The 20,066-nt window shown below is 37.7% G+C and overlaps 2 protein-coding genes across 2 annotated transcripts; one reads left to right on the plus strand and one right to left on the minus strand.

Moving 5' to 3' along the window:
* Positions 1 to 1,457: 1,457 nt before the first annotated feature.
* Positions 1,458 to 5,081, plus strand: LOC132632889 (putative disease resistance protein RGA4). The gene is made up of 2 exons (XM_060349017.1): positions 1,458 to 2,056; positions 2,350 to 5,081. Exons 1-2 carry the CDS (start codon positions 1,630 to 1,632, stop codon positions 4,887 to 4,889), a joined length of 2,967 nt encoding a protein of 988 aa, XP_060205000.1. The 5' UTR covers positions 1,458 to 1,629; the 3' UTR covers positions 4,890 to 5,081.
* Positions 5,082 to 13,525: 8,444 nt separating this feature from the next.
* Positions 13,526 to 14,149, minus strand: LOC132632890 (uncharacterized). Its single transcript, XM_060349018.1, has one exon. The coding sequence runs from the start codon at positions 14,043 to 14,045 to the stop codon at positions 13,788 to 13,790; it is 258 nt and encodes an 85-aa protein (XP_060205001.1). The 5' UTR covers positions 14,046 to 14,149; the 3' UTR covers positions 13,526 to 13,787.
* Between the last annotated feature and the right edge of the window lie 5,917 nt (positions 14,150 to 20,066).

Genomic DNA, 20,066 nt, shown 5'->3' on the forward strand with positions numbered 1-20,066 from the left:
GGTAAGGTCTGCGTACACTCTACCCTTCCCAGACCCCACGTGTGGGATTCACTGGGTATGTTGTTGTTGTTGTCTTGAGTTTTGTCACATGCTCTCTTTTTCGGTTTGTTTCAAAAGGAATGTCATATTTCCTTATTTAAAAATAATTTAACTTTAAACTTTCTTGACCTTAATAATATGAATTATAGCCCCACAAAAAACTATGGCTTGTTTTAAAGCACAAGATTCAATTTTTTTTGTTAAAATTGTGCCCGATTAAAGACCGTCATATAAATTGGAATTGAGGAACTAAAAAAACTAACTTGATTACTCCCTCCTTCCCAATTTATATGACCTCTTGCCTTTTTAGTTCAGTACAATAAAGAATGACACATTTCTATATTTAATAAAAATTTAACTTTAAATAGAATTTCTAGCCACACAATTTTTTATAATTTGTTTTAGACTAGAAGATTCAAAAGTCTTTTTTTATTTATTAAACTTCATGCCAAATCAAATACTTTCGTATAAAATGGGCCAGAGGGAGTAATTTTTACCAAACAACAGCAACCCACCTTTTTTTTTTTTTTTTTGGGAGGGGCGGGGGGCGGGCGGGTAGAGAGGCTTGTTTTGTTTTTCAGTATTATCTTTTTGAAAAGCATATGGAGCACTAACTTGACAACTTGATTGATAGTTCTAGGGGTGGGCGTTCGGTTCGGTTTTTTCAAAGTTCGGTTCGGTATATCGGTTTCGGTTTTTTGAAAGTGGAACCGAATTAGTTCGGTTCGGTTCGATTTTTTGAAGTTCGGTTTTGATTTTTTTGGCATGGGTTAAGCACTAGTCACCCGTTAATAATATTCAAACTTTTCCAGCTAATCGAAGAATATTGTGACCTATCCATCGACCAACGGTCCAACACTGGACCATAACTTGTACTTCAGTTCTGGGCAGCGGCATAAGTGTGTCCCAACTAACAAGATTGGAACTGGGCAGTAGAGACTACTACTGTACTACATGCTTTCAAGTTTCAACTTAACATATAAGCTTAACAGCAGCAGCAGCAACCCGTAACAGCAGCAGCAAAAAACCAGTCCACAGACCAGTCCACAAACCAGTCCAGTCGACTCATGTCTGATATATGAGTGGAAGAAAATTCTTGTCAACATATTGCATTCATGTATTAAAACTGTAAACCTAAGTTCCCTAACCCACTGATAATTTAAGAGAACTGTAAAAAAATATTGCATTCATGTATTAAATATTCAGTTAAACTGAAAAATCGAAGATCCGAAACCGAACACCAAATTTGTCATAAAAAAAAACCGGAATCGAACCGAAAAAACGAAATACCGAAATCGAAAAACCGCATTAATTCGGTTCGATTCGGTTCGGTTTTTTGGTTTTCGGTGTTTATGCCCACCCCAATTTGACAGGACCAGGTCGCCCTTTATAGGTCCAGTGGAAAGACTTTTTGGCAGACACAGACAAAAGAAAAGTATAGGCATCTGCAGTTTCCATGAAAAGCATTCACACATAAAGTTAACAAACCAGTCACTTTGAATTGCTCATTTTATTCCAGTAGCTTTTACTTTGTTCCACAGATATAATTTCATTGTTGATTAGGGTTCATATCTATATTGAATTCAATACATGGCGGAAGCTTTCCTTCAAGTTCTGCTTGAGAATCTCAGTTGTTTCATCCGAGGGAAACTTGTATTGTTTTTCGGTTTTGAAAAGGAATTTGAAAAGCTCTCAAGTATGTTTTCCACAATTCAAGTTGTGCTTGAAAATGCTCAGGAGAAGCAAGTAAAGGATAAGGCAATAGAGAATTGGTTGCAGAAACTCAATGCTGCTGCATATGAAGTTGATGACATACTGGACGAATGTAAAAATGAGGCAGCAACATTCGAGCAGTCTCGATTAGGGCGTTATCATCCAGGGGTTATCACTTTCCGTCACAAGATTGGGAAAAGGATGAAAGAGATGATGGAGAAACTAGATGCCATTGCTGAGGAAAGAAGGAAGTTTCATTTTCTTGAAAAAATTACAGAGAGACAAGCCGCTACACGTGAAACAGGTGTAAGTACTAACTAATACTCCCTCGGGATAAAAAAAAGAGTCCACTTATCAAATCAAGAAAGAATTAACATTGTTTTTCCAGATTTGCCCCATTAAGTGTTATATGATCAAATTGGGTGTGCGCTAAGTGAACACTTTTTTTGATCCGGAGGGAGTAGCTTAGTTTTAGAGATTTTCTCTACATGTTTGTTTTGTCTATTTAATTTTGTAAAAATCTTCTATATTTCTTGCTGACTCCCTCTAATGAGCTCAATTGTAACAAAATTTTTGTGTCCTCACTATTTAAAACAGGTTTTGTTTTAACTGAACCAGAAGTCTATGGAAGGGACAAAGAGGAGGATGAGATAGTGGAAATTCTGATAAACAATGTTAATGTTGCACAAGAACTTCCAGTGTTTCCTATAGTTGGTATGGGGGGGTTAGGAAAGACCACACTTGCCCAAATGATCTTCAATGATGAGAGAGTGTCTAAGCATTTCAATCCCAAAATATGGGTTTGTGTCTCAGATGATTTCGATGAGAAGATGTTGATAAAGACAATTGTGGGAAATATTGAAAGAAGTTCTCTTGATGTCGAGGACTTGGCTTCGTTTCAGAAGAAGCTTCAAGAGTTATTGAATGGAAAAAGATACTCGCTTGTCTTAGATGATGTTTGGAATGATGATCAAGAAAAGTGGGCTAAGTTAAGGGCAGTCTTAAATGTTGGAGCAAGAGGTGCTTCTATTTTAGCTACTACTCGTCTTGAAAAGGTTGGATTAATTATGGGAACGTTGCAACCATATCATTTGTCAAATTTGTCTCAACATGATAGTTTACTGTTGTTTATGCAACGCGCATTTGGGCAACAAAGAGAAACAAATTCTAATCTTGTGGCCATTGGAACGGAGATTGTGAAGAAATGTGGTGGTGTGCCTTTAGCTGCCAAGACTCTTGGAGGTCTTTTACGCTTCAAGAGAGAAGAAAGTGAATGGGAACATGTGAGAGATAATGAAATTTGGAATCTGCCTCAAGATGAAAGTTCTATTTTGCCTGCCCTGAGACTGAGTTATCATCACCTTCCACATGATTTGAGACAATGCTTTGCGTATTGTGCAGTATTCCCAAAGGACACCAAAATGGTAAAGGAAAATCTCATCACTCTCTGGATGGCACACGGTTTTCTTTTATCAAACAAAAAAGGAAATTTGGAGCTAGAGGATGTGGGTAATGAAGTATGGAATGAATTATACTTGAGGTCTTTCTTCCAAGAGATTGAAGTTAAATCTGATAATACTTATTTCAAGATGCATGATCTTATCCATGATTTGGCAACATCTCTGTTTTCGGCAAGCGCATCAAGCAGCAATATCCGTGAAATAAAAGGGAAAGATTATACACACATGATGTCCATTGGTTTTGCTAAAGTGGTGTCTTCTTACTCTCCTTCTCTCTTGAAACAGTTTGTCTCATTGAGGGTGCTTAATCTAAGTTACTCAAAACTTGACCAAATACCCTCTTCCATTGGAGATCTAGTACATTTAAGATACCTGGACCTGTCTCGCAATAACATTCATAGTCTTCCAAAAAGGTTGTGCAAGCTTCAAAATCTGCAGACTCTTGATCTACATAATTGCTACTCACTTTCTTGTTTGCCAAAACAAACAAGTAAACTTATTAGTCTCCGAAATCTTTTACTTGATGGTTGTCCATTGACTTCTACACCACCAAGGATAGGATTGTTGACTTGCCTTAAGACTATAGGTTGCTTTATTGTGGGATGGAAGAATGGTTATCAACTTCGTGAACTACAGAACCTAAATCTCTATGGCTCAATTTCAATCACACACCTTGAGAGAGTGCAGAATGATGCGGATGCAAAAGAAGCCAATTTATTTGCAAAAGCAAATCTGCAATCTTTAAGCATGAGTTGGGATATCGATGGATCACATAGATATGAATCAGAAGTTAAAGTGCTTGAAGCCCTCGAACCACACCCCAATCTGAAATATTTAGAAATCATTGGCTTCAGAGGATACCGTTTTCCAAACTGGATAAATCACTCAGTTTTGGAAAAGGTCGTCTCTATTAGAATTAAAAGATGCAATAACTGCTTGCGCTTACCACCCTTAGGGGAGCTACCTTGTCTAGAAAGTTTAGAGTTACAATACGGGTCTGCCGAGGTGAAGTATGTTGAAGAGGATGATGCTCATTCTAGATTCCCTACAAGAAGAAGGTTTCCATCCCTGAAAAAACTTCGCATATGGTTGTTTCGTAATTTGAAAGGATTGATGAAAGAGGAAGGAGAAGAGAAATTCCCCATGCTTGAAGAAATGGCGATTTTGTATTGCCCTATGTTTGTTTTTCCAACCCTTTCTTCTGTCAAGAAATTGGAAGTTCACGGCAACACATATGCAACAGGTTTGAGCTCCATATCTAATCTTAGCACTCTTACTTCCCTCCGCATTGGTGCTAACAATGAAGCGACTTCACTCCCAGAAGAGATGTTCAAAAGCCTCAAATATCTCGAATACTTGAGTATCTTTGATTTCGACTATCTTAAAGAGCTGCCTACCAGCCTGGCTAGTCTCAATGCTTTGAAGCGTCTCCAAATTGAAAGTTGTGAAGCACTAGAGAGTCTCCCCCAACAAGGACTGGAAGGTTTAACTTCACTCACACAGTTACTTGTTAAATACTGTAGGATGCTAAAATCTGTACCCAAGGGATTGCAGCACCTAACAGCCCTCACAAGATTAGAACTTATTGGCTGTCCAGAACTGGAAAGGCGTAGTGAGAAGGAAATTGGTGAAGACTGGCACAAAATTGCTCACATTCCTAATGTGGATATTCGTTAAGTCTTATTTGTTTGTGAGTCTCCCACACAGCTTACGCTGCTACACTAGCCATTTAGGGGAAGTTTGAGCACATCTAACAGTTGTTTAGCGTTATTACCTTTCAGCTTGAGTTAGCGCTTTAAAATTGTTGAGATTCACTTCATTTTGTAACAAAACTTGCTTTAATTACTTCAATATTTTTCAGAAAGCCATTTTTTTAACCATGTTTTGATGCTAGAGAACATAACTTGTTGAGAATTGTTCTGGTCATTATACATTGTTACCATTCCGTGCACCATTTTTACACCCGACCTGTTCAGGGCAAGAGGAAGTTTATTTGTCTAGAGAACCCATCAAAATCTTCAACGTTGCAAGATACTTTGCTGAATAGTACAACAAAAACCACTTACCCAACACTCACGAAGAAATCTTGCCTTAGTACCGAAACAGTCACTTAGCCATACTTGAGATGTGGGGAGAGACAACGAAAGAATGCCCAGGATGTTGAATGTTTGAACACACTTAACTTTAAAGAGCACAACTAGCCAGCCAACTGGGTACTCCTCTTGTTGGTTTCCGAGATCAAACACACTTTAGATTCAAAAGTATCCCACTTAAATCAGCTTTCAAGACATCCATTTCATGCACACAAGATATACACAAAGGAAATCCCAGTAACAGGGCAAGCGGGAAAAAAGAAATCAACTTCCATATAAAGAGTTTCTGGTTCTAACACAGTAAGGGCTTCAGCTGTTATGTCTTTCAAGAATGCCTTCATAGCTGTTGTTTGTTGCAGCAATAGCTCTAATAAAGCCAATGCTATAAAAGGTCTGTGAGTGGTCACAGTCAAAATGCTGTATTCTCTACTAAGTTACATACACTCTAGCTAGTTGGTGTTAGGGTCATAGACTACGCGGACTGTAACTTCATTTGGTTTAGAGAGAGGATATACTCTCACCATGTTGAGCATAAATTGGTAAGATAAGCTGATTAGAGCCCTTCTCATGGGTTTGAAAACATTAATCAGAAAAGAAATTTGGATTTGACAAGAAGTTATTGAAAGTCAGTCATTATGCCTCACTGGTCCATCAGAAAACAAGAAAAAGAAGAGCTAAGCCAGAACAAGGTTTTCAGAGTTTGACGTCCCTTCTGAGGTTGCCTTAAACAAAAAGAAACAGGAGGCTGAAAGCTTGCGAAAGAACATGGAAAAAGGAAGTATACTCATCCAAAAAAATGGAGAAAAAAGGAAGCATAGCTACTCCGAATTTTCTAATCAATATAATATTAAGAGAAATTGATATATAGGAATTGAGAAAAAATAAGAGATATTGCAACCTTCTGTTGGCCTTGGTCTCTCCCAAAGTTGTTGAAAGTAGCCTTCCCCTTTCAGTTGCTATTCTACCAACTTCTTTAATCCAAGTGAGAACTTGCATATAGTCCTATCACAGAGAAACAACTCCACATGACAAAACTAAGTTCAGCTATGGTTCTATTCTTCAAGGGTCAAGGATACTCAAAATACCTCAACAACATTAGCGCAAACCAGAATTTCTAGGTTCAAGTACTTCTTACTGATAAAGTCAACAGTTACCCTCAATCGTTTGTTAAAGCTGCTAAGGTTATAGTAGCTTGCCTTCAGTCATCAAGGCAAACTGGACTTCTTTACCACGAGGAGCTGTTTGTTACTTTTGACCATGCAGTTCCCTATTCCCATATAATCCATAATATCAAAAGTAACAAACTTTAACAAAATACACTGCTAAAATCTACAATGCTTATACAACAAACAAGTGCAGCATCAGTTAAATCTGAATCAAGGTATCCAGACAGAATATCAGCTAATAATCTGAAGACATTACCCGAATCCATATACACACGCATTCTGGAATCCAAATAACTGGAACCACAATCTCTAATTTACAATCACATATTGTATCAAATGTGCTAAGCTAACAAAAGCATTCGAGTCAAAAGAAGGTTAGTCCTTTATGGAAAATCAACTCTTTGAAGACGCGCTCAAATATTTCTCTCTCTAGAAAATTGTACGCGTGAGTCACATGCCCCCTAATTCACGTTGGAGCCCGATTCTAGGCAGCTCGCGATGGCCGTTCCGGCCATCTCCTCTGGCCAATTGGCCCCAGGTGTTCCTACAAACAATCCTCCTGCTCCAAAACCTAGCTATGCAGTTACTACTTCTGCTGGTGTGCGACGCAATGTTCGGTTGGAACCAAGGGTTTACGAACTTGTTGATGGCAAAGCTAGAGTGAGTTTCACTATGGAAGAGGATGAATTACTTGCTGAAAAGTGTCGGCTAACAGTGGTGGGTATGTTTCCTCGAACACGACCTCAAATAGACAAGTTACGCGATGAGTTTAAAAAATTGGTACCCACGAAAGGGTCGGTCAAAATTGGTGCTAAGGATTGGAGGCATGTATACATTGATTTTGCTAATGAAGATGATTTCAATCAGTTCTATGGGAAGGGAAGATTGATGCCAATTTGCGGTATGCTCATGTGCTTGCAAAAATGGACTCGTAATGTCAATACTAAGAAGGAATCCACTCTCACGCCTGTTTGGGTGACACTGCCGGACCTGCCCTGGCATTACCAGGAGTGGGCTGCTTTGGAAAGGATACTAGACCCAATTGGAACTCTGATGGGACTGGATAGAGCTACGTTAGCTCGTACCAGGCCTTCTACAGCCAAGGCAAGGATTGAGATCGATTTCGCTATGCCTAGACTTAATGAGGTTGAGGTTGCATTGATTGATGGTCGTGGGGAAGTGCGGACCTTCCTCCAACCCATTGAGTATGAGCAGATCCCAGATTTTTGTTTCTATTGCAAGATGAAGGGACACTCTGATGCTGTCTGTAGGTTCCAAAAGCCCAAGGATACTACTCCTAGATCCTCAAGTGTAGTGAAACCTCCAGCAGCTGCAGGACAACCACACGGAGAGACTATGGGTGATGGTCACAAGGATGCACCTCCTGCAAAAGAGCACAACTCCTTTGCTATGCTGCAAGACGACAATGACATGGAGGTGACTGATTCTCAAAGTCCAGCAAATGTTGTTGTGGGTGTTTCACCAGCTGCTGAAGTGGATGGAGGGCTGGCAGAGATGGAAGTATCTGGCACTGAGGGTGCGCTCGAGGTGCACACTTCCAAATCTGGCCCTTTGCTATCCAAAGCTGGTGGAGAGGTTGTGTCAAAAGGTAGAGCAAGGAGAGGAAGGAAGCCAGAACCTCAAATTGTTGCTAAGCAGACCAACAAGAAGAGCAAGAAGTCCAAAATTGAGCTACCTGAGAAGATAGCTGAGCAAGTGCAAGTGTTAGGAGAGGAATTGTTGGAGATCTCGGAGGGACAAAATTTACAATTAGCTTCCAAGAAGAAACAAAAATTCAGGTCGACAGTTCCTTTGCAAGGTGTTCCGGAGTTTAATCATTTTGGGGGAATCAGCTTTCCTACCTTGAAGTTGCCTGCCTCTAGGGAGGATGGACTGCCATGTGGTTTCAACACTGAGCTGGAGATGTCAACTCATGCGAGGCCCCCGGGACTGGCCATTGTCCCTGCTGATCTTACTGGGGTTGGGGGAAAAGAGGCCCATAGAGATATGGAGATGTTGTTAGAAGCGGAAATTAAAACAATGTCAAATGATGAGAATGCTAGGAGGTCACTCAGATCTCTGAACTTTGATGCCCCTATCTCATCAACTGTTCAAGACAAGATCACCCAGTTCAACAACCTCTCTCCAAGAGGTGCACATGATCCTAATGGTGCTGAGGTCATGTGGCCTTCGCCTAAGGTGTCAAAGAGCAGTACAAGAAGGACAAATGACCCGACCTCTGATGTTTCCCATGATTAGTACACTGTCATGGAACATTAGGGGCATAAAGGCCCAGAAAGCCCATGAGAGGCTTAAAACTATCAAAGTACAACATCAACTTACTTTCATTGCCTTACAAGAGCCTATGGTTAGGTCTTCCAAAATAAAGAGGTATCAACTTCTACTTGGGTTGCAACACTGTTTTTGCAACTGCAATAATAAAATATGGCTATTCTGGTCTGATGATCATGTGGTGACCATACTGGAAAATACAGAGCAGCAAGTTACTTTAAGAATGACACACCCTATGAGCCCCAAGCCTTTACATGTAACAGTGGTGTATGCTAAGTGTAGGTCCATTCTCAGATTACCATTATGGGATGAATTGAGGGCTTGGGTGGGCAGAATTCAAGGGCCATGGTGTGGGTGATTTCAACGTGATAGCTTCTGCTGAGGAGAAGGTAGGGGGTGTCCCTTTCAGACTAGACAAGAGTTTTGATTTCCTAGAGTGTATGGATGATTGTGGCTTGCAAGATTCAAGTTTCTTTGGCAATATGCATACTTGGAGTGACAACAGGGGGCCACCAGATACTATATGGATGAGGTTGGACAGACTTCTCACTAATATTGAGTGGAATGACAATTTCACTGAGACATCTGTGTTGCATCTAGCAAGGGTGAGTTCAGATCATGCTCCCTTGCTAATTACTATGAGGAATGTGGTCTCTGTTGCTCCTAGATATTTTAAGTTTTTGGTCTGACAATGAAGGCTTTCTCACTGTGGTGAAGGAAGTTTGGGATGAAGTTGTGGAAGGTAATCCTATGTGGATTTTACATCAGAAGCTTAAGAAGACTAGTAAAAGGTTGAGTACTTGGTCAAGGGAGACTTTTGGTAACATTTATGAGGAGCCCAGGTTGGAGAAGTTGATTGTGGATCTGGAGGAGGCTCTGGTCATCTCTAGTTCACCTAGTCATAGGGCCGAACTTAATGAAACAAAGGCCAAGTATGTACAGTTTTTAGGCTTACAGGATGCAGTTCTCAGGCAAAAGGCAAAGGCTCAATGGTTGAGGGATGGTGATAAGAACACTGCCTACTTTCATGCAGTGATTAAAGGAAAGAGGATGAGGATTAGCATTCAGAAGATCCAGGATAAGGAAGGGGAATGGAGAGAAGGTGGGGAGGAAGTTGCAAAGGCTGCAATCGATTATTTTCAGAAGATCTTTACTACTGATTCAAGTTCTGGGAATTTGAATTGCACTGACTTTATTCAAGAAAGAGTTTCTGCTGAAGATAATGCCATGTTGATTGCTAAACCTACCATGGAAGAGACTAAAGCTAGTGTGTTTGGTATTGATCCAACAAGTGCAGCTGGGCCGGATGGGTTGAATGCATTATTCTTTCAGAAGAGCTGGCCTGTGATGGCTACTGATGTACATAATGCTGTGCTTGCTTTCTTCTCAGGTGCAACTGTCCCTAGATGTTTTTCACATACTTGCCTTGTGATGCTGCCCAAGGTTGAATTCCCACAACTATTGTCTAACTTGAGACCTATTAGCTTGTGTAATGTCTCAAGCAAAATTTTCTCCAGAATTCTCAATACTAGACTTGCTCTGGTGTTGCCTAAAATCATCTCAGTAAATCAGTCTGGGTTTATAAAGGGTAGACAGATCTCGGAGAACATAATGCTCGCCCAGGAGATCATTAATGACTTTGACAATGATCAGAAAGGTGGGAATTTGGTCATGAAGTTGGACATGGCCAAAGCTTATGATAGGGTTGCTTGGCCCTTTTTATGCCAAGTAATGAGAAAACTGGGCTTCTCTGAAACATGGGTGCAACTGATTTTGAGGCATATCTCTTCTAACTGGTATTAGATAATTGTAAAGGGGCAAAGGCATGGGTTTTTTCAATCCAAGAATGGTTTGAGGCAGGGTGATCCAGTCTCACCTTCCCTATTTGTGATAAGTGCAGAGTTACTCTCTACTATGCTGAATAAGTTACTGGCTAGGAGGGGGTTTGCTTGTTTTACTATGCATAAGAAAGGGCCTCTGATCAACCATCTTTCATTTGCAGACGATATTACATTGTTTACCAGTGGAAAATCTAGAACCGTGAAACTGATTATGAAGACCCTGGCACTGTATGAATCCACTTCTAATCAGATGGTGAACAAGGCTAAGAGCTGTTTTGTTTTGCCATCAGAAAGTTCACAAAGAAGGATAGGGAGAATTGCGGTTTTAACTGGTATGCAACATAAGGAATTGCCTCTCACATATCTAGGTTGTCCTTTGTATGTGGGTAGGCAACAAGAGACTTATTTTGCTGGATTGATCAGCAAGCTCACTAGAAGAATTAGGGGGTGGCAGTCCAGATTACTTTCTCCAGGTGGTAAAGCAATATTGATCAAACATGTGTTATTAGCAATGCCCATGCATTTGCTTGCCTCTGTCCATCCATCTAAGACTGTTTTGGGACAGATTGAGAAAATCCTATGGGGTGATTTCTTAAAGCATTTCTTGCTAAAATATGGTGGAATCTCAGAACAAAGAAGTCACTATGGGGTGATTTCTTAAAGGCTAAATATTATAGGTGGTCACATCCCTTGATTAAGCAGCTCACAAGTGGTGTGTCCCAGAATTGGAGAGCATTATGCAAGATTAGGTTTGAGGTGGAGCAACATTTACACTAGGTGGTAGGCAAGGGAGATATATCCTTTTGGTTTGATAATTGGACCACCTTTGGGCCACTGAGCAGCCATCTACCAGATGGTATTAGACCCATGCATATCAAATTAAAAGAGGTTTGGCAGGAGGGAGTTTGGCAAGAGCAGTTGACTGATGTGCAATGGCCAGAGTCACTTTGGCGTATGTTGCATAGCTTGAATGTAGTTCTGAATGAAGATAAACTTGATAGGCCTGTATGGATGGCTAATAGCAAGGGCACTTTCTCAGTCTCATCAGCTTGGCAGATGTTGAGGCAGCAGAAGGATCCATCTAGCCTCGACAAGGCCATTTGGCACAAAGCAGCACCATTTAAGATGGCATTTTTGGCATGGAGGGTAGTGCATGACAGAGTGCCAACTAATGAAAGAATCTCCAGGTGGGGTTACCCTTTAAAAACTGAGTGTTATTGTTGTAGCAACTCAGATGGAGTTGAAACAACCGAGCATTTATTTTACTCAGGAGAGTTGGCCAGGGATTTGTGGCACATCTTCAGTGCGCCTTTTGGTATTGTCTGTCAAGGTACACACCTCATTCAGCTTATGCTGAAATGGTGGAGTTACAGGTCAATAAATGCTATCGCAACTTTTGCCACTCGGATCGTACCTCAACTGATCATGTGGGAGTTGTGGAGGTCAAGGTGTGCGAAGAGGTATGGGGCAAAGGCTCCTTCGCTTAACAGATCAGTCACATTAGTCTCCTTTACTCTATCTCAGCTGGTTAAACAGAAGTTTGGGCGATTGAAGGTGGATACAAGATGGGACAGTCTAAAAATTTTTATTGATCTGCCCATGGGTAATAGAGTATACAGTTTGGTGAAGTGGATCAAACCACAGCCCCTATTTGTTAAAGTCAATAGTGATGGTAGTTGTATTGGAGGGGTGTGTGGAGCTGGTGGAATCATCCGGGACTGTAATGGTATGTTCATCATGGCTTATTCAACTTACTTGGGGCCTGGTACAAGCAATTGGGCTGAAGGAAAGGCTATGTTAGCTGGACTTAAGCATTGCACTGACAGGGGCATGAACAGGATTATAGCAGAGGCTGATTCAAAGTTGCTGGTGACTGCTGTTAATGAAGAAACAAGTGCTCCATGGAGGCTGTTAGAGCTGGTGGACAGAATCAAAGAGATAATGGAAGAGAAAGGTTTTATAGTCCAACATTGCTATAGGGAAGCTAACAAAGTGGCAGGTAAGTTAGCTGCCCTCAGCCACATCCATAAGCAAAATCTGGTTTTCACAGTCTTCACTGGACTGCCAAGTACAGTGAGGGGTCTGTTGCAACTGGACAGGCTCGAGATGGCATCCTTTAGAGTGAGACAAAGAAAGGCTTCAGAGATACAGTTTGAGCCTCCGTAAGTTTGGTAGTTTATGGTTTATGCAGAGTTGTTTTGTCTTAGCATAGGGTATGGAGTTTGGTTTACTAAGCTCTCAACTAGCATAGGAAGGGTAAGGCAGTATGTCCCCTCTTCCTTCAATGTAGTTCTGTCTCCTTCTTTGAAGCAATGAATAAAGTCGGCTGTTGAAAAAAAAAAAACTCTTTGAAGAAAGATTAACCTAAATAGCCGTCCACCCAACCCTTAGATTAAAAGTAGTCAGCAAATGTGTAATATATACATCATTCATGCATAATCAATGGATAATCTATGTATATAAGCTAGGCAAAGTAAACAGTGAATTTGGCCGACTATTTGTGTAAAGATCCCTTCTTTCAAATACATAACCGCTGACTGTCAGTTAAAGAACATCAATAATACACGGCAGTGAATTCATCACACTTGATATTCAATGATACAAAAAAAAAAAAAAAAACCCTAGGGCTTCCTACAAAAATCCAATAGTATTACTGGCTCACACAATTATTCTATTGTTTTAATCATCAAAAGGGATTAAAAATAACAAAAATTCAACAGTATTACTGGTTTAATTCCACAACGCCCTTTTAACCTTCATCCAAAATAGATGCTTTCAAATAAATATCTAGGACTATCAACAACAAAAAACAACAGCAATACACGGCAGCTACATTCATCACATATGATATTTGATGCTTCAAAAATACAAAAACCTAGGGCTTTTTGCCCTACCAACCAGTCACATTCGCAAGGCAAACGGAAACCACAATCTTTAATCTATTTATCAAATTGTGCTAAGCTAACAAAAGCGTTCAAGTCAAAACAAGTTAGACCTTTATGAAAAATCAATTCTTCCAAATAGGACTATGACATCAATAATACACGGCAGTATCTGATGATACAAAAGAAACCAAAACCCTAGGGCTTTCCACAAAACACCATTCATAATCCAATAGCTCACAGAATTATTGTATCGTTTTAACAATAAAAAAAAAAGGGGATTAAAAAGTCCCAATACATATTACTGGTTCAATTCCATAACGCTCTTCACTTTGGGCGCGTAGAGAGAGTAAACTACAGCCTGTCTCTTCGCAATCTCCAGCTGGGCCCTACCATCGGAGAAAGCAGCAGAAGGATCCGTTAGGTCTTTGTTGTGGCGAAACCCATCGATTGTTCTGCGCTTAGTGTATTCCCTTATGTTGTAATCCGGGAACTGACGCGCCGTTCGTAGGAATGACCGGAATAGAGTAAGCACTTCCCCACGCGCCGGCGATGCCATTTTTTATTCAAGGTTTAAAGATTGCGTGTTTGTCGCAGACGTCGGTTTATCTACAAACTTCTCGGGTTTTAAGTTCTAACACCGAAAAGGAAAAAGGGATTTTACTATTCCATGTTTGCTCCTTATATTACTATATATACGTACTAAACTCATGATAGAAACATAATAATTTAATTAAAAAAATATAATGATGCATTAATTATATAATTACTAAAATCTCTTTGTCACATAATTGAATATTATTCAAAAGAAAAAATATTTATGAGGAAGAAAGTTTGAAAGAAGAATTAGCAAATACAAAGGAATACAAAATCTAATATTACTTTATGATATAAAGTATGAAAAATAATTACGACTCTGTGAAGATCATAAATTGGAAAACATAAGCTTAGTTTTAAACGAAATTAAGGGAAAATAAACTCATTAATTGAATCGGGATAATAATCAATCTAATTCTTCATATATATTATATGCTTGAAAATATTCATTCTTAGTTAACCAAACAATAGATTTTCAAAAATAATAATTCATCTTGACTGATAATACTATCTTTCATTTCCAACACTATATGATACCAGTTAATTAGAATAAAATTACTCACAAAATCTTTTATGCAGTTTAGATAAATAAGTTAGAACAAAAGAACCAACTACATGAGAATCGTATTGATTCAACACAAATAAAATACGGAATCATGCAATCAGTAGGTTTTGATTTTTTTTACTTAAAAATATGAAGTAAAGGTGCATGAAGAAATTAGTGGTATATAAGATTAAAAAAAATCCATCTTAATTTGATAAAATAAACAAATGAAAATGAAAAGAAAATTTTATTTTTAATATAATGGACAAGTTAAAAAGAGTAATCTAATACTTCCCCCGGTTCAAAATAAGAGTCTTTCGCATACCGCTTAAGAAAATATTAACTCAAAAAAAAAAGATATGTTGACTAAATTATCCTTAATTAAAGACCTGATTATATAGTTTCTTGATTACATAAAAATTCACTTATCTAAATAGGGGTAAATTTGGAAGAAAATAATTTATTTATTTTTAATTATATAAGTAGACATTTATTTTGACTCAAAATAAAAAGGCTAAGTGAACACTTATTGTGAATCGGAAGGAGCATGGAATAGGAACATATCCAAATGGTATTATAGTGCCAATAATACCGTACAATTTACGAAGGCCCAACTGAAATTTGGCTGAAGAAAATAGATGAGGGCAACAGCCTTGTTGCTGTCACACCCCATTTTAACCGGAGTTAAATTAGAGTACAACATATTGGAGATTCCTATTTTTTGTTTAATGTTAAGGAGTCGCCACCTAATTATTTACGGTGAATTAGGACACCTAAAGTTTATTAAAGTAGTTATCTAAAGTTGATATTATTGTAAAGTTTACGAAACCAAAACATTCAAGGTAAGGGTTCAATTAGTCTAAAGGGAAGGTGTTAGGCATCCTTTAAGACCCATTAACAATGGTTAACCGACCGGACTTATAATTAATTAGGCTAAGTGTAAATATAGTACTGTAGGAAAGAAAATAGCTTTTGTAAATATAGCTAAAGTTACTATATAGATATATAGAAATGTTGTTTGAAAAATAGGATTTGTAGAAGGTAATAATCTGTATAAAAGAATACTTCTAATGCTATTTTAAAATACGACTTATAAATGTTGTTAAGGCTGTAAACGAAAGTATAATAGTATTGTTTAAAATAATACTTGTAGAGGAGATTCAACAAATGTAAACTTTAAATAAAAATTATATTGTATGAATATTGCGATGTAGAGAAATCTAAACTTATTTTATAAATAGGATGCGAAGGAGGTGAGTTTTTTTTTTATTATTATTAACTTATTTAACCAATTCGGCTAAGAATACGTCTTAAAAATAATGTTTATAAAGAATACCCGGATTAATACTTACACATTAGTGACGTTTTGAGAATTTTAAGATAGTAAAATAAAGTATGATTCCTTTGACTTGAAATATATAGTCATGCTATTTGAAAATCAATTACTCGAATAAATATTATAGATACCATAAATAGTTTAGAATATAACTAGAAGTGAGTATGAATTTGTGGAATTAACTACCCATTATTAAACTTCACTAATTTGCTAACGTTCATTTAAGTCAGGAAAATAAAATAATACAAAATGTTAGTCACACCAAACACATAAACAAAATATCGAAGAATGAAAATGAGATGACAAAGATGGTATATAAAAAGGTGAAAAAGCCATTTTTTGACTTTCACAAGAGATTGAGATTTTCCGTGATTTTCAACTCAAGCAAGATTGAGTGCAGATAGGCAAACTCCATAAGCGGTGTCGTTGAGTTTCGAAGCGAAACTCTTCGGCTCCGGTTGTACATGCGAAACAAAGAAAAGAAAAATATAAAGGATTAGAAAGAAAACCCGACTAAAATAATTATAGAGGATAAAGAAGAAAATTAAAGACTTATGCTTATGATCAAGTGAAGAACGCAGCATTCTACCCATAAACCCACCACCACAATGGCAGATAATGGATTTTAAGATTAGAAAACAAAGGAATGCATCTATTTAGTATGGACTGTAAATTAAAATGGACAAATATGAGTTCATGATTCCTCTGTATACAAACAGTCGAACACATATCAGTGCATACTTGTGAATTAGCCTCTGGATAACATTCATTCTCGAAATTAAACATATTGCCATGTAAACTAAAGCTGGAAAAAAAAACTACTAATCTTAATTCTGCAAATCTTAACCGAAACAAATCTGAATGACTCTAATGAACAACGACACGGTGATGTGATGATTTCTCAACGAATTAGAGCTAAATCTTAGAGTGATTTGCTAAAAATATGCAGCAGCAGCGAAAGCAGTCTTATCACCTCAAAATGAATTAACGATTTAATTAAAACAGGGGACCTTTCTCAGTTAGCGTATTAACAGTTCAAGAATGTTTCTTTCAACACACATTCTAACATAAAAACCATGATCATAATTTCTAACCTATGTAGAAGATTACGAATGTTCTGTCCATAATATTTTACGCTTAATCATTAACACATTTCACATAAGGAAAGGAAACAAGACTCCAACATGATAGTACTCATACTAAAAGTTATCATCCAAAGTAGTACATTCAATTAGATGAAACTGTTTTCATTTTTGCACACATGGAACGACCAGTAGCTAATTTGTTTTCTTATCAGTGCGGAACCAAATAGATCGAATATGCATTGGTTAAGTACCACTGTGGAATTCCATTGAAGAAAAGAATTAAGCACATTAATTTCGTCAAATTAATTCAAAACAAGAGTAGGATATAATCTCCTCATCTATATTCAACAAGTTTTGCTTAAAGCTATTTATCAACAGACCTGAATTTCTTGCAAAGGGACATTCTTTTATGAGTTAACTGAATTGAAATAGGCTAAAGACCCAAACACCATCCTAGACCAAGAATGATAGATCAAACATATTCCTCCTTATTTCAAATAATAAGAAAAGGAAAAATACTAAAACCTTGACAGCCATTTCAAGGAAGACAACAAAGCATATAACAGGTTCAGGTAAGACAAGAATTCAGTTTTTTTTAGAAAATCAGCGGCTTGAAAGAGTATTCAAATCATTTATCACCTCCAAAGCATTAACACACATGATTCCCCTAATCTTTAATTCTTATAATAAACACTTAATTAGGTTGAAACAAAATTTGTCATTAAGGATATTTTAGGCAGCAAAGCTGCGACGTTGTTTCCTAAATCAGTTCCTACACTAAACAGTGAACAAACCAACTCCTATCCAATCCCACATAACAAAAGCAGAATCATTTTTTAAGTCAAGTACAATCTTGCAGCTTTGAAGTGATAAAGTTTCTTAAAAAAAAAAAAAAAAACTCGACAGGGCATAGATTATATGAAACAGAATATGCATACTAAACTTAAACCAAATATGAACTAAACCAATAACCAACACCAATTCACACAAAACAGCCGTATTCAACAAGGATATTCATATCTGTAAATGGACATATTTAACAAACATGGAGATGAAAGCAGAACAGGGCAACAGGAAGTCATACTTCGCATATATGTTGAAAGTTGAAACAGAACTAAATATCTAAATTCGTAAAACTCAACCATGCTTAATTAATTCCAGATTTTTAATAAACAAGACAGAGCTCGAATGATACACACGATATTCAGAATCTAGAAACTAATAAAGAGCAGTCCAAAGAAGCAAACAATTAAGATCCGGATCCAACTTAATACCATCATGACGCACAAACTAATAATACGGAATCCACATAAATGATATACCCGATATATACTCTAATGTATAAATTCCTGTAGCTCAAAGGTATATAGGAAATATATACATCTAATATATTTAGGTATATCTCCCATACTCTCAAACAGAAAATCAACACTTACACAAATAAGACATGCTTGAACATTCTTATTACTAACAAAACGTCTTAGATTATACTAACATACCCGAGTACCGCCATCAGGAGAATATACCAAGTTACACACAAAACCCCCTTGTTAAACCCACTAATTAACATGCTCTAACACCAACTGAAACATAATTACTCAAATAAGATGAAAATAAACAAATCAAAGAAGAACAGTAATGAAAGGCAAATTACACACCTTTTTCAGGTGCAATGAACGAGGGCGTCGAGATCGTCAAATCTACTCTCTCGTTATGAACAGACCCGAACACGACGAACGATTCGAACCTCAGATTGAAACAGACCCGAAAGTTTATGTCGAGTAAATGTTCGAGAATAGATGATGATTGGTAAAAACTGTACGAAATGTGAGGGTAAGCTGTGGGAAACGCTGAATAATCGTTTCCTGAAGAACGCTAAAACAAAACTTGTCTAAAAACTGTGAGTAATTCTGTTGTCCAAAACACTAAATCAATTTCCAAAAATCTTAAAATCCCTTAAAACGATTTCCCCAAAATACCCCCTTTTTTTCGATCTGTTTTCTTGTTGATTTGTTTTTTCTTTTTTCTCTCTCCTTTCTTTCTCCCCCTTAAACGTCTCCAGACCATCCCATTTATAGGGTTTCGATTCGGGTTTGAGAAAGAGAGAGAGGAGCGTATAAGAGAATAGTGGAGGACAGAAGGAAGTGGAGCGGAGCGGGTAACGTGGGAAGAGAGAGGAAAGGGTAGGGGTGTGGCGGAGAAAGGGAAAAGGAGGGAAAGGAGGGGAGAGGAAAGGAGAAAGAGGAGGAGGGAGGCGGATGAAGGAGAAGAAAGGAAAGAAAAAGGGGGCGGGTAGGTTTAGGTATTGGGTCGGGTCGCAGAAAAATTATTGGACCGGGTAGGGAATCATTTGGGCTTGGTTGATTAATTTAAATGTGGGCTGATATAATGTGGGTTGGGTATTAAAATGTGGGCTGTTTATTTGGGTAGGGAATAACATTGTATTTGTATTTTAACCCATTAATTTGGATGAAAATTGTTGTTCCTTCCTCCGCTATTTAATTATTTTTTTTGGGCTTCCAATTTAATAACTGGTATAATATATATTATGTAAAGACAATAAATATGTAAAATAAATATTTTGCAAAGTGTTGTCTTGTAATTAATTTAACGAGTCCAGACCCGAAAATGAAACGATGATGAACTGTTTAAAATTTATGATAAAGTAATGCTCATAATGTTGAAAAAATAAAAGTAGCAAAAATAATAGTAGTGAAAATAAAGTATTTAGCTTGTTAGTAAATTTAGAAGCCCTGAGTAAATTAAAATAAAAGAGGGACAAAATTGGGTGTCAACAGATGCCCCTCTTCGATCGGAGACGATGTAAGAGTTTTCGAGCGAAGAAGTTGACGTAGTAGCCAATTTTGTTTCGACCAACAAAAATACGAATTTGTAGGGAAATACGATTTTTAGAGAATTGGTGGAAAATATTATGATGGTAGAAGGAATTATGGAAAATTATGGCCGAATCTCCTACATATCTCGGGCTGCACGAGAATCAGGCCATGTGTAGTTCGA

This window comes from Lycium barbarum, chromosome 3 (genome assembly GCF_019175385.1).
Source record: "Lycium barbarum isolate Lr01 chromosome 3, ASM1917538v2, whole genome shotgun sequence".
Classification (NCBI taxonomy): Eukaryota; Viridiplantae; Streptophyta; class Magnoliopsida; order Solanales; family Solanaceae; genus Lycium; species Lycium barbarum.